We start from the raw sequence: 16,591 nt of genomic DNA, 5'->3' as shown, positions 1-16,591 counted from the left end.
CTGATATGTAGTTTGCAAATACTTTCTCCCATTCTGTAGATTGTCTGTTCACTTTGTTGATAGTGTCCCTTGCTGTGCAGAAGCTTTTCAATTTTGTACCATTTGTGTATTTTCACTTGAGTTGCCTGTGCCTTTGTAGTCTCACTGAAGAAGGCACTGCCCCCTCCCATTTTGTGTAGCATTTCCCCTGTGTTTTCTTCTAAGTAGTTTCATAGTTATGGGTCTTAAATTTAAGTCTTTAATCCATTTTAAGTTGGCTTTTGTGTATGGTGAGAGATATGGGTCTAGTTTCAATCTTCTGTATGTGGATATCCAGTTTTCGTGTAGCATGTGGATATCCAGTTTTCCCAGCACCATTTATTGAAGAGGCTGTTCTTTCCCCAGTGTATCTTCTTGGCACCTTTGTCAAAAAGCAGTTGGCTGTAAATGCATGGGTTTGTTTCTGAGTTCCCTATTCCATTCATTAGTCTATTTGTCTGTTTTTATGCTACTGCCATGCTGTTTTGGTTATTATGGCTTTATAGTATATTTTGAAGTCAGGAAGTGTGATGTCTCCAACTATGTTCTTTTTGTTCAAGATTGCTTTGGCTATATGGGTCTTTTGTGGTTCCATACAAATTTTAAGATTTTTTTCCTATTTCTGTGAAGAATGTCGTTGGTATTTTGATAGGGATTGTGTTGAATGTGTAGATTGCTTTGTGTAATGTGTACTGTTTGATGATGTTAATTCTTCCAACTCAAAAACATGGGCATCTTTCCATTTATTTGTGCCTCTTCAATTTTTTTCACCAGTGTTGTATAGTTTTTATTGTAGAGGTCTTTCACCTCCTTGGTTAAATTTACTCTTAGGTATATCATTTATTGGTAGCAATTGTGAATGGAATTACTTTTCTTGATTTCTTCTTTGTCTATTTCATAATTGGCATATAGGAAGGCTGTTGATTTTTGTGTGATGATTTTGTATTCTGAATTCTTTATGCTGAATTCATTTATTAGCTGTAGTAATTTTTTGGTGGAGTCTTTAGGGTTTTTTCTATGTGGGATCATGTCATGTGCAAATAGGGGTAGTTTGACTTCCTCCTTCCCAATTTGGATGTCTTTTATTGCATTCTCTTGCCTTATTGCTGCCGGCTAGAACTTTCAGTACTATGTTGAATAAGAGTGGGGGAAGTGGGCACCCTTGTTTTCTTCCAGATGTTAGAGGAAAAGCCTCTAATTTTTGTACATTCAGTATGATATTAGCTGTGGCTTTGTCATATATGGCCTTTATTGTGTTGAGGTACCTTTCTTCTATACTTATTTTATTGGGTGTTTTTTTCATGAAGAGTGTTGGATTTTATCGAATGCTTTTTCCATGTCTGTTGAAATGATCATATTTTTTTCCCTTCATTCTGTTGATGTGATGTATCACATTTATTGATTTGCATATGTTGAACTATCCTTGCATTTCTGGGATGAATCCCATTTGATCATGGTGAATGATATTTTTAATATGTTATTGGATTCTGTTTGCTAGTATTTTATTGAGGATATTTGCATCTGTGTTTATTAGGGATATGATGATATTGGTCTGTAGTTTTCTTTTTTTGTTGTGTCTTTTTCCAGTTTTCATTTGAGGTTAATGTTTGCCTTGTAGAATGAGTTTGGAAGTATTCCCCCCTTTCAATTTTTTGGAAGAATTTGAGAAGAAATGGTATTAGTTCTTCTTTAAATGTTTGGTAGAATTCAGTAGTGAAGCCATCTGGTCCTGGGGTTTTCTTTGTTAGGAGACTTTTTATTACTGCTTCAATCAAATTACTTCTTGTTGGCCTGTTTAGATTTTTTTGGCTTTTCATGATCCAACCTTGGTAAGTTGGATGTGTCCAGGAATTTATCCATTTCTTCTAGGTTTTCCAGTTTGTTCACATATAGTTAGTTGTTCATAGTAGACTCACGATCCTTTGTAATTCTGTGGTGTCAGTTATAATGTCTCCTTTTTTCATTTCTGATTTTATTTATTTGAGTCTTCTCTCCTTTTTCTTCATTAGTGTAGCTAAAGGTTTGTCAATTTTGTTTATCTTTTCAAAAAACCAACTCTTAGTTTCATCAATCTTTTGTATTGATTTTTTAATCTCAAATTCATTTATTTCTGCTCTGATCTTTATTATTTTTGTCCTTCTACTGATTGGGGGTTTGATTTGTTCTTGTTTTTCCAGCTCCTTGAGGTATAATGTTAGATAGTTTATTTGAAGTATTCTTTGATGTAGGCATTTATTGCTATAATCTTCCCTCTTAGAACTGCTTTTGCTATATCCCATAGGTTCTGGAATATTGTGTTTTCATTTTCATTTGTCTCCAGAAATATTTTAATTTTCTTTTTGATTTCTTCTTTGACCTATTTGTTGTTTAAGAGCATGTTGATTAATTTCCATGTATTGGTATGGTTTCTTGTGTCCCTTTTTGTTATTGATGTCTAGTTTTATTCCATTGTGGTTAGACAAGGTAGTTGATATGATTTCAGTTTTTTTAAATTTGTGGAGACTTGTTTTGTGTCCTAACATATGGTCTATTCTAGAGAATGCTCCAAGTACTGCAAAGATTGTGTATTCTGTAGCTTTGGATGAAATGTTCTATATATGTCTATTAGGTCCAGTCAGCCTAAAATAGAGATTAATTTTGATGTTTCCTGGTTAATTTTCTGTCTGGAAGATATATCCTTTGTTGAAAGTGGGATGTTAAAGTTCACAGCTGTCATTGTGTTGGAGTCTATTTCTCCCATTAGGTCTAACAGTAATTGCTTTATATACCTGGGTGCTCCAAAGTTGGGTGTATATGTATTTAGAATTCTTTTATCCTCTTGTTGAATTGATCCATTTATCATTATATAATGACTTTTCTTATCTTTTTTTTTTACTTTCCTTGGCTTGAGGTCTATTTTATCTAAGTATAGCTATTTTTGCTCTTTTTTGGTTTCTGTTTGCATGAAATCTTTTTCCAGCCCTTCACTTTCAGACACTGTGTCTTTATAGGTGAAGTGAGTTTCTTGTAGGCAGCATATTGTTGTTTCTTGTTTTATAATCCATAGACCCACTCTGTCTTTTAATTGACACATTTAATCTGTTTACATTTAGAGCTATTGCTGTGGATTGATTGAATTGTGTCCCCCAAAGTCCATATATTAGAAGATTGATTCCCACTGTAACTGTTGAAGTTGGTATATCCTATTATGGTAGTTGCAAGTGGGGCCTTGAAGAGGTGATTAGATTGTAAGGACCGTGCCATAGTGAATGGATTAATAATGGTAGTCAGAGGTGTGGTTCTGAGGGCTTTAAAAGAAGAGCACATGAGATGTTCTCTCTCTCTGCTCTGCCATTTTCTAACATGTGAGACCCCTGCATTCCTGTAAAGCCACCATCAAAGAAGACCCTCACCAGATGTGTCCCCTGGACTTTGGATTTCCCAGTCTCTGAAACTGTAAGCAATAAATTTCATTTTCTTACAAATTACTCAGTTCCAGGTATTTTGTTATAAGTAACAGAAACAGACTAATACAGTTATTATTGATGTACAGAGACTTGTTTACTTCCATTTTGATCCTTTTTTCCTGGTTTTATTGATCCTTTTTTCCAATCTTACTGTCTTTTGTTGTATTGAGTGTTTTTCTCTAGCAGTGTATTTTGATTTCTTGTTATATATTTTTTAGTATGTCTCACAGGTTTTTGTGTTGTGGTTACCATGAGGCTTACAAAAAACATGTTATAGTTATAACAGATTATTTTAGAATAATGACTTTGTTATCTAAGAAAAAAGAAAAAACCAAGCCAACTCTCTGCTTTGGTATCATTCACCCCAACTTTTTGACATTTTGTTGTTTCAAGTTACATCTTTTAATATTGCCTATCTCTTATATGGTTGTTGTATGTGTTAGTGTCTTCTTAGGTTTTTCCTTTAGTCTTCATACTATGGATGTAAGTGCTTTATTCACTGTCCTTATGACATTACAGTCTTCTGATGCTCTCTGTGAACTTGCTTTACTAATGAATTGTGTACTTCCAAATGTTTTCTTGATGCTTCTTAGCATCATCTTCTTTCAGATTGAGGAACTCCCTGTAGCATTTCTTGTAAGATAGGTCTAATGTTGATGAATTCCCTTAGCATTTGTTTGTCTGGGAAAGACTTTATTTCTCCTTCATATTTGAAGGTTAGTTTTGCTGGATAGAGAATTCTTGGCTGACAGTCTCTTTTTCCTTCAGCACCCTGAATATATCATCCTATTCTCTTCTGGCCTGTAGGGTTTCCACTGAGAAATCCACTGCAAGAATGTTGTATGTTTCTTTTCTGTTGCTGCTTTCAGTATTCTTTATCTTTGTTTTTTGATAATTTGATAATGATGTGCCTTGGAGTGTTCCTTCTTGGATTGAAGGATTGAATTTGATTGGCAACCTCTGAGCTTCCTATACCTGGATGTTGTCATCTTTCTTTATACTTGGGAAATTTTCAGCCATTGTTTTCTCGAATATATTTTCTACATTTCTACCTTTTTCCTCCTCTTTGGGTATGCTAATTATGTGGAGGTTATTTCGCTTGAGGGAGTCCCATATTTGCTGTATTTATTTCATTTTTTCTTATTCTTTTTTCTTTTTGCTCCTCTGATTTGATAATTTCATAATTTCATATGTTCTGTCTTTGAGCTCACTGATTCTTTCCTCTGATTGAGTCTGTTGTTGATGCTGTTGAAGCTTTCTGTTCAGTTTTTCGGTTTAGATAATGTATTCTTTATTTCTCGAATTTCTTTTTTTTTAATAATTGATTTGATTCTTTTGTCACATTTCTTGTTCTGTTTCTTTGTTTTCCAGATATCGTTTAATTTTCTATCTGTATTTTCTTGTGACTTCCTGAACATCCTTAAGAGGGTTATTCTGAATTCTCTGTCAGACATTTCATAAATATGCTGTTTCTCTGGATCCATTGCTGGTGCTTCATTTATTTTCTTTGTTGGTGTCATATTTCTCTGCTCTTTCTTGATTTTTGTGTCTTTATGTCAATGCCTAGGCATTTGAGGAGACTGCTACATCTTCTAGATTTTATAGGTGTTCTTTGGCGGTGTTAGACCTTTACAGGTTAATATCAGAGCGCTGTCTCTGGTCTATGATTTTGGTTAATTCCAAAATTGGGGGTGTTTCCTGTGGGGACCAGCACTTGAACTCTGTGGTGGCACTAAATTGCTGCTTTGCTGCCGATTCTCTGGAGAAGGGTTTTTGTTCTGATGATTTTTTTTTTTTTTTTTTACCGGTAAGGGGATCACAATCCTCTGCACGTGTGGTCCGCACCACGCCCAGCCAGTGAGTGCACTGGCCATCCCTACATAGGATCCGAACCCGCGGCCTCAGTGCTCATAGCGCCTCACTCTCCCAAGTGAGCCACGGGGCCGGCCCTGTTCTGATGAATTTTAATTATTGACCTTTTAATCACTTCCAGGTCTTGTGAGCTCAGGTACACCTGGGCTGTGTGGAAATTTTGGCTCAGGACTGAGTCTTTCCAACTAACTGTGCCCCTGCAGTTCTATCAGTCTGACCAGCTGCCCACTCTGCACCCCAACGTTCTCCCAAAGGGCCAGCCTCCCTCCCACACAGCAGATGCTTTCCCTGGGGTGGGCTTGCACAGGTCCTTCACAATGACTCACCAGCCTCTGGGTGGTTCCTTGGGTTGGCTGTGGCCCCTTTCTCCTATGTGGATCCACAGGATCCCTGTCAGTGGTTTCCCTGGCCTGGGATCTGGTATGGTGCACTCCGAGGCCCTCTTGTCCCTTGCAGACTCCAGGCAACTTCACGCAAAAGAATCAGCTGCGGCTCTTGCTGGCTCCTGCTCTGTTTGCTGTAGCTTCTTCCTGCCTCTCACAGGTCTGGCTGTAACGCGGCCAGGGCTTGAAATGGTTGTAGTGGTTTCTTCTTCCTCTCTCCGCAGCTTACCATATCCTATGAGCCCGTGGCCAGTGCACCCTATTTCACACTGCCTAGAAGACTCTTCTGCTGCAATTCCAGAGCTCCAGTGCACAGCACTCGGATTTCTGCACAGATGTCGCCTCATCAGAGAGCTGTCCTGATCGCCCTCTCCAAAACAGCACCTGTGCCTGTCTTTCTCCCAGTAATCTGTCCCTCACTTGCTTGCGTTTTGTTAAGAACACCGATCACCACTGGCAGTTATGTAGTTAAGTGTTTACTGAGTAGTGTTCACTCCTGAGACCCTAGGTGAGTGGGACCTGGGAACCTGATTCTTACACAACTTTCAGCCAGTCCCTGTTTTCAGCTCACACCTCGTTCCTGCCATTCAGGATACCTGGTCCCAACACTTTTGGGGGTTTCTGTGGGGCAGATGGTTTGCTGTTCACTGGTAGGCCTCTCTACTTATCTCTGGGCTAGTTTCTGCTCTGTGGAGTCAGTTTCCACTCTCTTGGCTTTCTGTTTCTGGTCACCTCTGTATGAAAGCTTTCCCAGCTGAGGTTGAAGGAGACCACGCCCTGCTTTCTTGTTTCAGTTCTTGCGCAGAGGTGACCAGAGGATGGTGCCACTAGGGAGCCCCGGAGGCTCAAGTTCTGGGGCCAGTTGGCCAGGGTTTGAATCGCAGCTCTGGCATCTGTTAGTGGTGTGGCCTCAGGCAAGTCACTTAACACTTCCGAACCTGTTTTCTAAAGAAAAGAGAATCTACCAGGAATTAGAATTATAATCTATGTGATACACACACAAACTCTTCCTCTAGGAGCAGTGGTAAGTATTCGCTACTTCAGTGTCCATTAACTACCACAAACAATGGGAATTAATGTACCTTGCTCTTGTACAATCAAATCTCAGTCCTTTTGTTACTAAGATCAGCATCCCTTTCCCCTTTTCCCTTGGGACGACATTGTATTCAGCCTGTGCTTGTTTTTCTAGTCTTCACTTCTCTTTTCCTTTTTGAGATTTTCCTTCTTTTCCTGAGATCTTTTGAAATATATTTGCTACATTTTATCTGTCATTTCTAGGTGATTTTTAAGTTGAGTATTTTTAGGTTCTTTCCTGTGTTACTAGAAATGGGAATTTTATTTAATTCTATTTTTGTCCTATGCAGTCATGTCCATCTTCTTCAAGTTTCATTCCAAAGACAAACGTGTAAATCCAAATTCATGTAAAAGAAAAATAACTTACTATTCCCTTACATCAACAGGCACATCTAAGTACCTATGGTTAGAATAGAATGTATCATCTCTTAGGGCTGGCCCGTGGCTCACTTGGGAAAGTGCGGTGCTGATAACACCAAGGCCATGGGTTCGGATCCTATATAGGGATGGCTGGTTCGCTCACTGGCTGAGCATGGTGCTGACAACACTAAGCCAAGGGTTAAGATCCCTTTACCCGTCATCTTTTAAAAAAGAAAAAAGAAAGAATGAAAAAGAATGTATCATCTCTTAACAAGTTTTGGAATAGCTCCTTTTCTCTGCAGAATTAGGACAGGTAGCTGTGTCTGTGGTCGGCACCAGATGAAGTGATTTGTTTGTGATTCAGGGCCATGCCAAATCAAAGTGGCCCTGCTTTTACGTATTGACTGTAAGATCTGTGATTGTCTCGTTTTGAGCAAAGCATTTATTGTTTTCTCTGACTCTAATGTTCTGGATGTTGTCACCTTGTCCCCCAAGGATTGTCTCAGTTTACTAGGAAGAAGCTGGAGAGGAGAGGTGACCTGTGTGTGCACGTGGGAGACTTCATGGCATAAATATTACATCTTTGTAGATGTTTTGATTTGTGAAGTTCTGTATTGTGGAAAAACCAGCCAGCACAGAAGAAAAATAGCTGTTACACTGCGTATGGCTAAGTATTGATAAGCCAGAGTGGGTCCTGAGCTGGGTGGAGCTGCCTAGGCTGTAGCGAGACCTTCACGCAAACCTGGATGTATCAGAAATGCCTGTTTCTCCTGGGTTAAACTAGTATAAAAATGCAATTATCTTTCATTGATTCTGTGATTGTCAGCTTTCATTTACATAGCATCTACCTGATATATCTTTTTTCATTCCTTTCTCTTCTAACCTCTGTTTTTTCTTTGGTTTATCTCCTTACTTTCAAACTTTCTTAGTTATATTTTGGGTGTGTCTTTTCTAAACAACATATAACTGTGTTTGTTTTTCCAATGTAGTTTTTTTGTTTTTTGTTGGTTTATTTTCTGCTTCATACTAACTGTAATTAATGATCACAATATTTGGAATTATTGCTGCTGTCATGTTTTGTGTTTTATGTTTTTCATGCTGTTCTGTTTTTCTCATTTCCTTTGATTGGTTAGATTGAACATGTTCTTTCTTGGTATGTTTTTTTCCTTTACTATTTTGGATATTGTACATTTATCTCCCTCACTCCCTACATTTTTTAGTGATTACCTTTAAGTTGTTCACAGACACGTTGAACATTTGTCTTTAAACCAGAGTCTAAAGTTAGTATCTTCTCTTTTCCCAAATTAAACAAGGTTCTTCGTATACTTATTTTCTGTCATTCTCATCTATTTGCACCACACCCATACCTAAATAGGAGCTGATTGTAATTTTAGTTCTAGGGTATGAGGAAAAACATTAAAAATGTGTTTGAATCAGTATTTGGAGTTATTGATGTGTTTTCCTGAGTTCAGTACTCATCACCATGTCCAGCTTTCTACTCATTATGTTTTTTTTTTTTTTTTTCCCCTCAATGTGTGTTTCCGTAGGATGTAAATTTTTTAACTGCTGGTATATGTTAAAATTTTATTTTTTCCATATTTTATTTTTATTTTCTCTTATTATTACTTTTATTTTCCCTTATTCTTGCCTTTTGGTTTGGCTGGTATAAGATTTCAGAATCAAATTATTTTTTCTTAGCTCTCTATTGCTCTCTTATTTTCAGGAAGTGTTCTGTTCTTTCCCTGTAATTGGTTGTCATATATTCTTTTTATACGTTATTTTCAGAAGTTTCATTACCATCTGCTTGAATTTGGTCTTGCCATCTTCTTTATTTCTGAAATATTTCCAGTTCTTTGAATTTAGCAGGTTCCACCATGTGTTCTGTGTGATGCTTGCTCTTTGTACAGAGACTACAGGTTATCTCCCAATATACTTTTTTCTTTCTTCCATAATAGACTTAACAGTTTAGGGCTGGCCCATGGCTCACTTGAGAGAGTGAGATGATGATAACACCAAGGCCACAGGTTTGGATCCCTATGTAGGGATGGCCGGTTAGCTCACTTGGGAGAGTGTGGTGCTGACAACACCAAGTCAAGGGTTAAGATCCCCTTACCGGTCATCTTTCAAAAAAACAAAAAAAACCCAGTTTTTCAGCTGGGCACATTCAGAAACAATACACTTTTGAATTTCCCTGCTGCTCCTTCCCAGCCCCCCTCTTTGCTGCTCCTTAGGATGCAGATAATGATGACTGGAGTCATCTTAGAGTTACCGTGAGAGTGGAGGAAGAGGTGGGCATGACGGAGTCCCTGGACCTGCCCTGGACCAATTGCCTTTAGACTGCTGAGAGCAGAAGAAAGATAAATTCTCTTGTTTAACACACTGTCACTCTGTTGTTCACAGTTGAATCTTGTTCTCATCACCTCCTGAATTGCCCTTTATATCCCATCTTCTTGGAGAACACATCATGAATCTTCTGAGACTGCTCAAGTGGCTTTCAGTAGAACTAAATCTGGCATCCTTATTTAGAATTGTCCTCTCCATTTCTGTGCATAATATTCCCTGGATATGTTTTTATCAAAGATTCAGAGCATGTTATTTCATTTGCATGTATAAATGTTTCTTTTCCTCTACAAGATTGAAAGCTTCTTAAGGGCAGACTTGAATTTCATTCATCCTGAAATCTACAATACCCAAAGGAATATCTGGCACATAGAAGCTCAGTGATTGATTGATTTTTTTTGTTTTGTTTTGTTTTTGGTAGCTGACTCGTACAGGGATCCAACCCTGGACCTTGGCGTTATCAGTGCCGTGCTCTAACCAACTGAGCTAACCAGTCAGCCCTTGATTTTTTATTTCTCTCACAAAGTAAATGCTGAACCAGGAACAGTCTGTGGAGGAATAGCTTTCATTTCCCAGTTCCTCTACATCTTTCCCATGTCACCTAATGTAATTGCAGCCAATTGAATGGGGTGTGTATTGTTACAGGGATTATTGTCATTCAAGGATGTGTCTATGGAGTTCACCTGGGAAGAATGGCAGCTACTGGATTCTACGCAGAAGTACCTATACAGGGATGTCATCTTGGAAAACTATAACAACTTGGTATCAGTGGGTAAGTATAGCTTCTCTATTTAACTCAGATTGTGAGTTGTAAATTTTCATCTTTTTCTTTTGTTGATCTGCCTGGGACCTCTGAGGTGCATAATGATTATGAACTCAAACTTTAGTGATCACATGTTCTTAGCCCTATTTGGCCCTCACCTCCTAAGTGTAATCTCTCCCCAAGTGCAAATGAACAGTTTCATTTTGTACTTCCAGATCCCTTAGTCCCATCTGTAGCAGTTTGGCCTACATCCTTTGTGATTTTCTATTAACAGGGTATCATGGTACCAAACCTGATTTAATCTTTAAGTTGGAGCAAGGAGAGGAGCCATGGATAATAAATGCCAAAATTTCCAGTCACAGCTGTCCAGGTGGGTGAGTGAGAACCAGGAAGATGGTGGAGTGGGGGGAACCTGTTCTCTGAGGGGTTGGCACTGACACTGTGTTGTGTATAGAAACTCTTCTGACAGTCCTGAGCCACTGGAGCTGACTCAGGATGGAACCACAAGCTCCTCAGTTAAGGAAATCTCTGTCACTTCACACATTTGGGCTTTCCTTCCTCTTGTAGGTTTGAGAGGTAGGCGTGCCCCTCTTCTCTGAATCTGCTCGAAGTTTGCTTTCTGGGTTAGTTCCCTTCCTTCCTGTGGTCATGGACTTTACTAGGCATTGAGGCCTTCAGAGAATTTCTTTTTCCTCTCACTTGGTGTGTGATGCATGTACTTCTTACTTTTATTTTCCACATTTAATATTCTCAGACTTTACCCACAGTCTTACACCTGGTCTTGCCTGTATCCTTGAGTGATTTTACACACCTCATGCTTCCCTTTAGATTTGTCCAAAGGGATTTATTTCCCCAATTTGTCTGCCCTCTCCTATGTTGTAAGTATTGAAAGGCTCTTCCATTCTAAATATTTAAGCTTTTTTTCCACCAATGTTATAACATCAGAATTGACATCCTCCTCCTCTTTTTCCTTTGCACTTGAACCTTGGATTAAAACCTGAAGGTATATGCCTTCAGGTGAACTCACCTGTGCTCTCCCAGACTTCATTCTCAGTATCAGAAATGGTAGTATTCTTCTGTTGTTTCCCTATTTTTGTTACTCTTGTTGCACTTCTCATCCTGCATCCTGGTCTCTGTGGACCCACCTTGAATATCTTGTCTCCCCTCTCCTTTTTTAATCTCACTTCTGTTTCTGTTAGTATTTTATTCTCGAAAAGTGTATTATAGTGCTTGTCTCCTCAGTTGTCCCACAGACTGGATCATTGTTACCTCTTACCTGGACAGCTCAAATTCTCAGTCATATTTGAGAACGTTCATCTTCTTCTTAGCTGCAGCTACTAGGTTTGTTTTCATAAGCATCCTATCACTAGTCTGAAAAAATAAACATATATCTTAAGTCCCTGATTCAAGCAGAGTAAGACAATAAGAAATTCATAATCTCAAATGACATATTGTCTGCCATAGGCAGCTCCACGGTGGCTTAATTCAGAAGCTTCGTGATGTCAGGAATCAAGCTTTCATTTGTCCTCCCTTTTGTCATCCTCAGATGTTACACTTTTCTTTCATGAACCCTCTTTAGCATAGTCTGGAAGCTTCCTCAGTGCCAGACATCACAGGCAGACATGGCAGGAACCACTGGAACAAGTACTGTTTCTTTCTGAAAAATCTGTTTAATCAGTGCCCAGTCTTTCACAGAGGCCTGCCCACATGTTTTCTTAAAATTCACACATCAATGCCTATGCCAGTCATGGTGTGAGGTGGGGCAGGCTCTGGGAGTGGTGCCCTGCCCATTGACCAGACCACGTGAACAAGAGAAGGGTAGATGTCCTCACGCAGCCAGGGCTACCACATGGAAGGGCGGGGTCATGGCCATGTGGTAGGCAAAGAACAGTGTGTTATAGGCCCACCTTTGGATATTCAACATAATTTACCCTCTGTCCATTTGCACATCTTCAAAAAGTTCATGTTAACATGAAATATAATCATCCCTTCTAGAAAGGGAGGCAATATGTATTCTCATCCTGGACCAAAATCCAGGTTCAAGTCCAGGATCCCTTGGGATGTGTGTGGTACTATCAGGCAGGTGTGGATGAAGTCCTCATGATCCGAATTGACTCATAGTCAAAAGATAAGTTGTCTATTCCAAACATACATAGTGGAAGAGAAGGAACCAGGAAATTATATGAGAAACTCCTCTTTCCAGAAGGGAAAGATAGAAGACAACAGTCATTGCTGGTCCACTGGACACTTCATCTCACTTAGAGATTAGGGAAGGCTGTTTTGCCCTGGCATTGGTGTGGTTTCACAGCCCCTGGCACTTCCTTTGAGAGGATCTTTCTTTCTATTGTCCTTTGTGACCACAGCTAAGATAAACTTTTGAGAGAATGCCCGTTCTGTGGGCTATTGTTATAGTTTCAGTGGCAGCCCACTTCTGTTGCAATAAGTTTTGGAGTATTTAGGGTTGAAGAGTCACAGACTGTTATCAGATTAGTTTTGGGGTTCCCTTCAAAACAGCCGGTTTCCAGTCTGCTTTTGGTGGTGGTGGTGGTGGGGGTTGTTGTTGTTTTCTGATTATTTCTGTTAAGCCAGTAATGACAACCAAAATTGTGTATATGTCATCTTTAAGCCCGAGAATTCCTCTATTAGCAACTGATCTTAATATTCTACCCCCCTTATCCCTGATTTTTTTAGTGGCCTCACTTTCAGGTACAAATCATAACCAGAATCTTTCCACCACTGTTGGGATGAGAATATTTGGCAAGAGGTACCAACAAAGTAGGAAAGCTCCTGCAGGCTCTACCATGGTGGTCTCATGATGAGCTGGCTAGTACTAGACCTGATGAGTGCCATCCAGACCTCAGCCTTCTGCTGGTGTTTTCCCTTCACCCCTCTGTCTGTCATACTCATCATTGTGGCGCTGTTTTGGCCTTGCAGATGGATTCTTGCCTTGTCTGCGTCACAGTCTCCTCCAGGGCTGTTTTCTGTCTTTTTTATTTGTGCTTGTTCCCTAGCTGGTCTCATCTGTCATATCTTAACACTTTCCATATGCTGTTGACTCCCACCTTTCACTGAGCCCTGAATGCAGGTCTGACTGCCTATTTGCTATCTCCAGTTGGTTGTTTAACTGAGATCTCAAATGTAATCACATCCAAAGTACCATCCTTCGTTTTCCTTCAGACATGTCTTTACCTGTGTTTGCCATCTCTAGAGAGAAGCACCACCTTGCTGTTCAAGCTATTCATTCATCCCCTCTCCCAGTGCTTATATCCAGTCCTTCAGCAAATTTTCTTAGTTCTCTCTCCAAATACGTTCCAAATTTTCTCATCTCCAGAAGTGTAGTCAAAACCATTATCATTTCATCCTTAGTTGGTTGGAGCATGGTACTGACATCCTAGACTGCTGAATGGCTTTCTAATTTGCCTCTCTGCCCTTATTCATGTTTTACATAACAGCCAAACTGATCTTTTAAAAGCAGAAGACTAATCAGGATCTCCTGTAATTATAAACCTTCAGGTAAAAGGAAAACTTTTTGCTTTGGCCTTGCATAATTTGGTCCCTGCTTTCCCTGTGTTCACTCAGTGGGTTTTAGCTATACTGGCTTTTTCTGTTTCTTAAACTGTGCCAAGCAGCTTCCCTTCTCAGAAACTTTGTACTTGGTATTCTTTCTGTTTAGAGTGTTAATTTCTTATGGATCATTCATTCTCATCTTCAGTGTCTCATTGTCACCCTACCTAAATGTCATACCTTAGTTATTCTGTATCCTGTGAATTCACTTTTTAGTTAAGTAAAACCTTGAGTATTAAAATTAAAATATAAAATAATCGACTATAGGCTCTTCAGAACAGGTTAAATTTTTTAAACCTCTAGTTTAAAAATTATGTGTGATCACTGCTGTTTTTCTACCAATTTCCATGAGGGGGGGACCTGTTTTAGTTTGGTTTGATTCAGTTCTCTTGCCCCCATGCAATATTTCTTTTGAACCAGTGTTAATAGGCCTGTTACCAAAAAGAAAAAAAAAAAAAAAAGATTCATTGCATAGCAACTCCAAAGCTCTTTAATTCCATATCAGTTTCATGTTATGATTCAAAAAGTATGTTTTATTTTGTTTTCTAGAAGGCTGGGAAGAATGGTACCAGAAAAATCAAGATGAGCTTGAAAGTGTGGAGAGAAGCTATACTTGTAATATGTTTGGGAAACTTCATCTGAGCAAAACCCATGTTTCTTCAAGACAAAGACTCCATAAGTATAATACACATGGGAAAAGTTTGACACAAAACTCAGGTGCAAGCAGAAGTTATATAAGAAGGAATCTTGATAAATTTCATGGTTATGAGGAATCATATTTTCTTAAGCATCAAAGAGCTAATAGCATAGAGAAAAACTGTGTGTGTAGTGAATGTGGGAAAGCTTTTCGTTGTAAGTCACAGCTCATTGTACATCTTAGAATTCATACAGGAGAGAGACCTTATGAATGCACTAAATGTGAAAGAGCCTTCAGTGCCAAGTCAAACCTTAATGCTCATCAGAGAGTTCATACAGGAGAAAAACCCTACTCATGTACGGAATGTGGGAAAGTCTTCTCTTTCAGGTCACAGCTCATTGTCCATCAGGAAATTCACACAGGAGGGAAGCCCTATGGTTGTAGTGAATGTGGGAAAGCCTACAGTTGGAAATCACAGCTTATTTTACACCAGAGAAGTCATACAGGAGTGAAACCCTATGAATGTAGTGAATGTGGGAAAGCCTTTAGTTTGAAGTCACCATTTGTTGTACACCAGAGAACTCATACAGGAGTGAAACCCCATAAATGTAATGAATGCGGGAAAGCCTTTAGGAGCAAGTCCTACCTCCTTGTTCACATCAGAATGCATACAGGAGAGAAACCCTATCAATGCAGTGATTGTGGGAAAGCCTTCAATATGAAGACACAGCTCATTGTACATCAGGGAGTTCACACAGGAAATAATCCTTATCAATGCAGTGAATGTGGGAAAGCCTTTGGTAGGAAGGAACAGCTCAGTGCACATCTGAGAGCTCACGCAGGAGAGAAGCCCTATGGGTGCGGTGAGTGTGGGAAGGCTTTCAGCAGCAAGTCATACCTCGTTATACACAGGAGAACGCACACAGGAGAGAGACCCTATGAATGCAGCTTGTGTGAGAGAGCCTTTTGTGGGAAATCACAGCTCATCATACATCAGAGAACTCACTCAACAGAGAAGCCCTATGAATGCAACGAGTGTGAAAAGGCCTATCCCAGGAAGGCATCACTTCAGATACACCAGAAAACTCATTCAGGAGAGAAACCTTTTAAATGCAGTGAGTGTGGGAAAGCCTTCACCCAGAAGTCGTCTCTCAGTGAACATCAGAGGGTTCATACAGGAGAAAAACCATGGAAATGCTCTGAGTGTGGGAAATCCTTCTGTTGGAACTCGGGGCTTCGTATACATCGGAAAACTCACAAGTGAGAAATTAGAATGATGAAGTAAACTTTAGAAGCCTTCTCTCAGACATTGATGCTCAGGAGACTTCAAATGATAATAAAGGCAGGATTTATAAGCAGGAGGCCCTAAAAATACACTTGTGTCAAATAAGTCATATAGGAGAAAGAGAAATCATATTTGGAATGAGTATGGAAAAGCTTTCAGAAATAAGTCATATAAATTTTTTTAGATGAGAGAATAATTGAAGGAATGAGTAGCAGTAAATGTACCAAATGTTGTAGTGGCATCATTATGAAGATTTGGAGAATTCATACTGAGAACATCTTACAAGTTTAATAAATCAGGAAAGCATTTTCCATAGAAAGTGGAAACTAACATTCCAGACTTGAAGCTATGTTTTTATAAAATAAAGTTAAGAAAATCTCAACTATGAATAGTAGACTTTTAATGGTTGAGTGTAAGGTTTCTTGTTTTCTTTTAATATGTAAATAAAGTAATGGTCAGGAAAACCACAAGGAACATATTCTGAAAGTTAAGGAATCTTTAGTAAGACTCCTGAGTTAACACTGAATAGCATTTTTTAAAATTTTGGTATTTTATTTTTTAATGTAACTTGTTTTATATAAATATAAATATAAATATATATATATATGATAGTTTGCGGAATAACATCCTCCAGCATTCTCCATATTAAATGCTAAATATCAGCATTGTCTCTTTATTTCTTAGCAATATAACTAAAATAATGTGGCTTATAACACATGAAAGGATACAGTTCTCACTCCAAGTAAGTTTACTTATTCACTAGTCTCCATAGGCAAGTCAGGGCATTGTTACAGTGCTACTTCTTGAGAGAATGCAATATAATGAACATTTATATTTTAGCAGTTCAGT

General features: G+C 38.9%; 1 protein-coding gene across 3 annotated transcripts in view; it reads left to right on the top strand.

Moving 5' to 3' along the window:
- ZNF26 (zinc finger protein 26) overlaps positions 1-16,263 on the top strand; it is a 32,530-nt gene extending 16,267 nt beyond the window's left edge. Inside the window, exons 2-4 of one of the 3 annotated variants that reach the window (XM_063085591.1) lie at positions 10,139-10,265; positions 10,531-10,626; positions 14,373-16,263. In XM_063085591.1, the coding sequence (XP_062941661.1) occupies positions 10,139-10,265; positions 10,531-10,626; positions 14,373-15,721 (1,572 nt within the window). In that variant the 3' untranslated portion in view covers positions 15,722-16,263. Of the gene's footprint in view, positions 1-10,138; positions 10,266-10,530; positions 10,631-14,369 lie in introns of those variants that run through there. The other 2 variants (XM_063085590.1, XM_063085592.1) reach the window with 2 other exon arrangements.
- Positions 16,264-16,591: the final 328 nt, after the last annotated feature.

This window comes from Cynocephalus volans, chromosome 2, assembly GCF_027409185.1.
Source record: "Cynocephalus volans isolate mCynVol1 chromosome 2, mCynVol1.pri, whole genome shotgun sequence".
NCBI lineage: Eukaryota > Metazoa > Chordata > Mammalia > Dermoptera > Cynocephalidae > Cynocephalus > Cynocephalus volans.
This window is presented reverse-complemented; position numbering and strand designations above follow the sequence as displayed.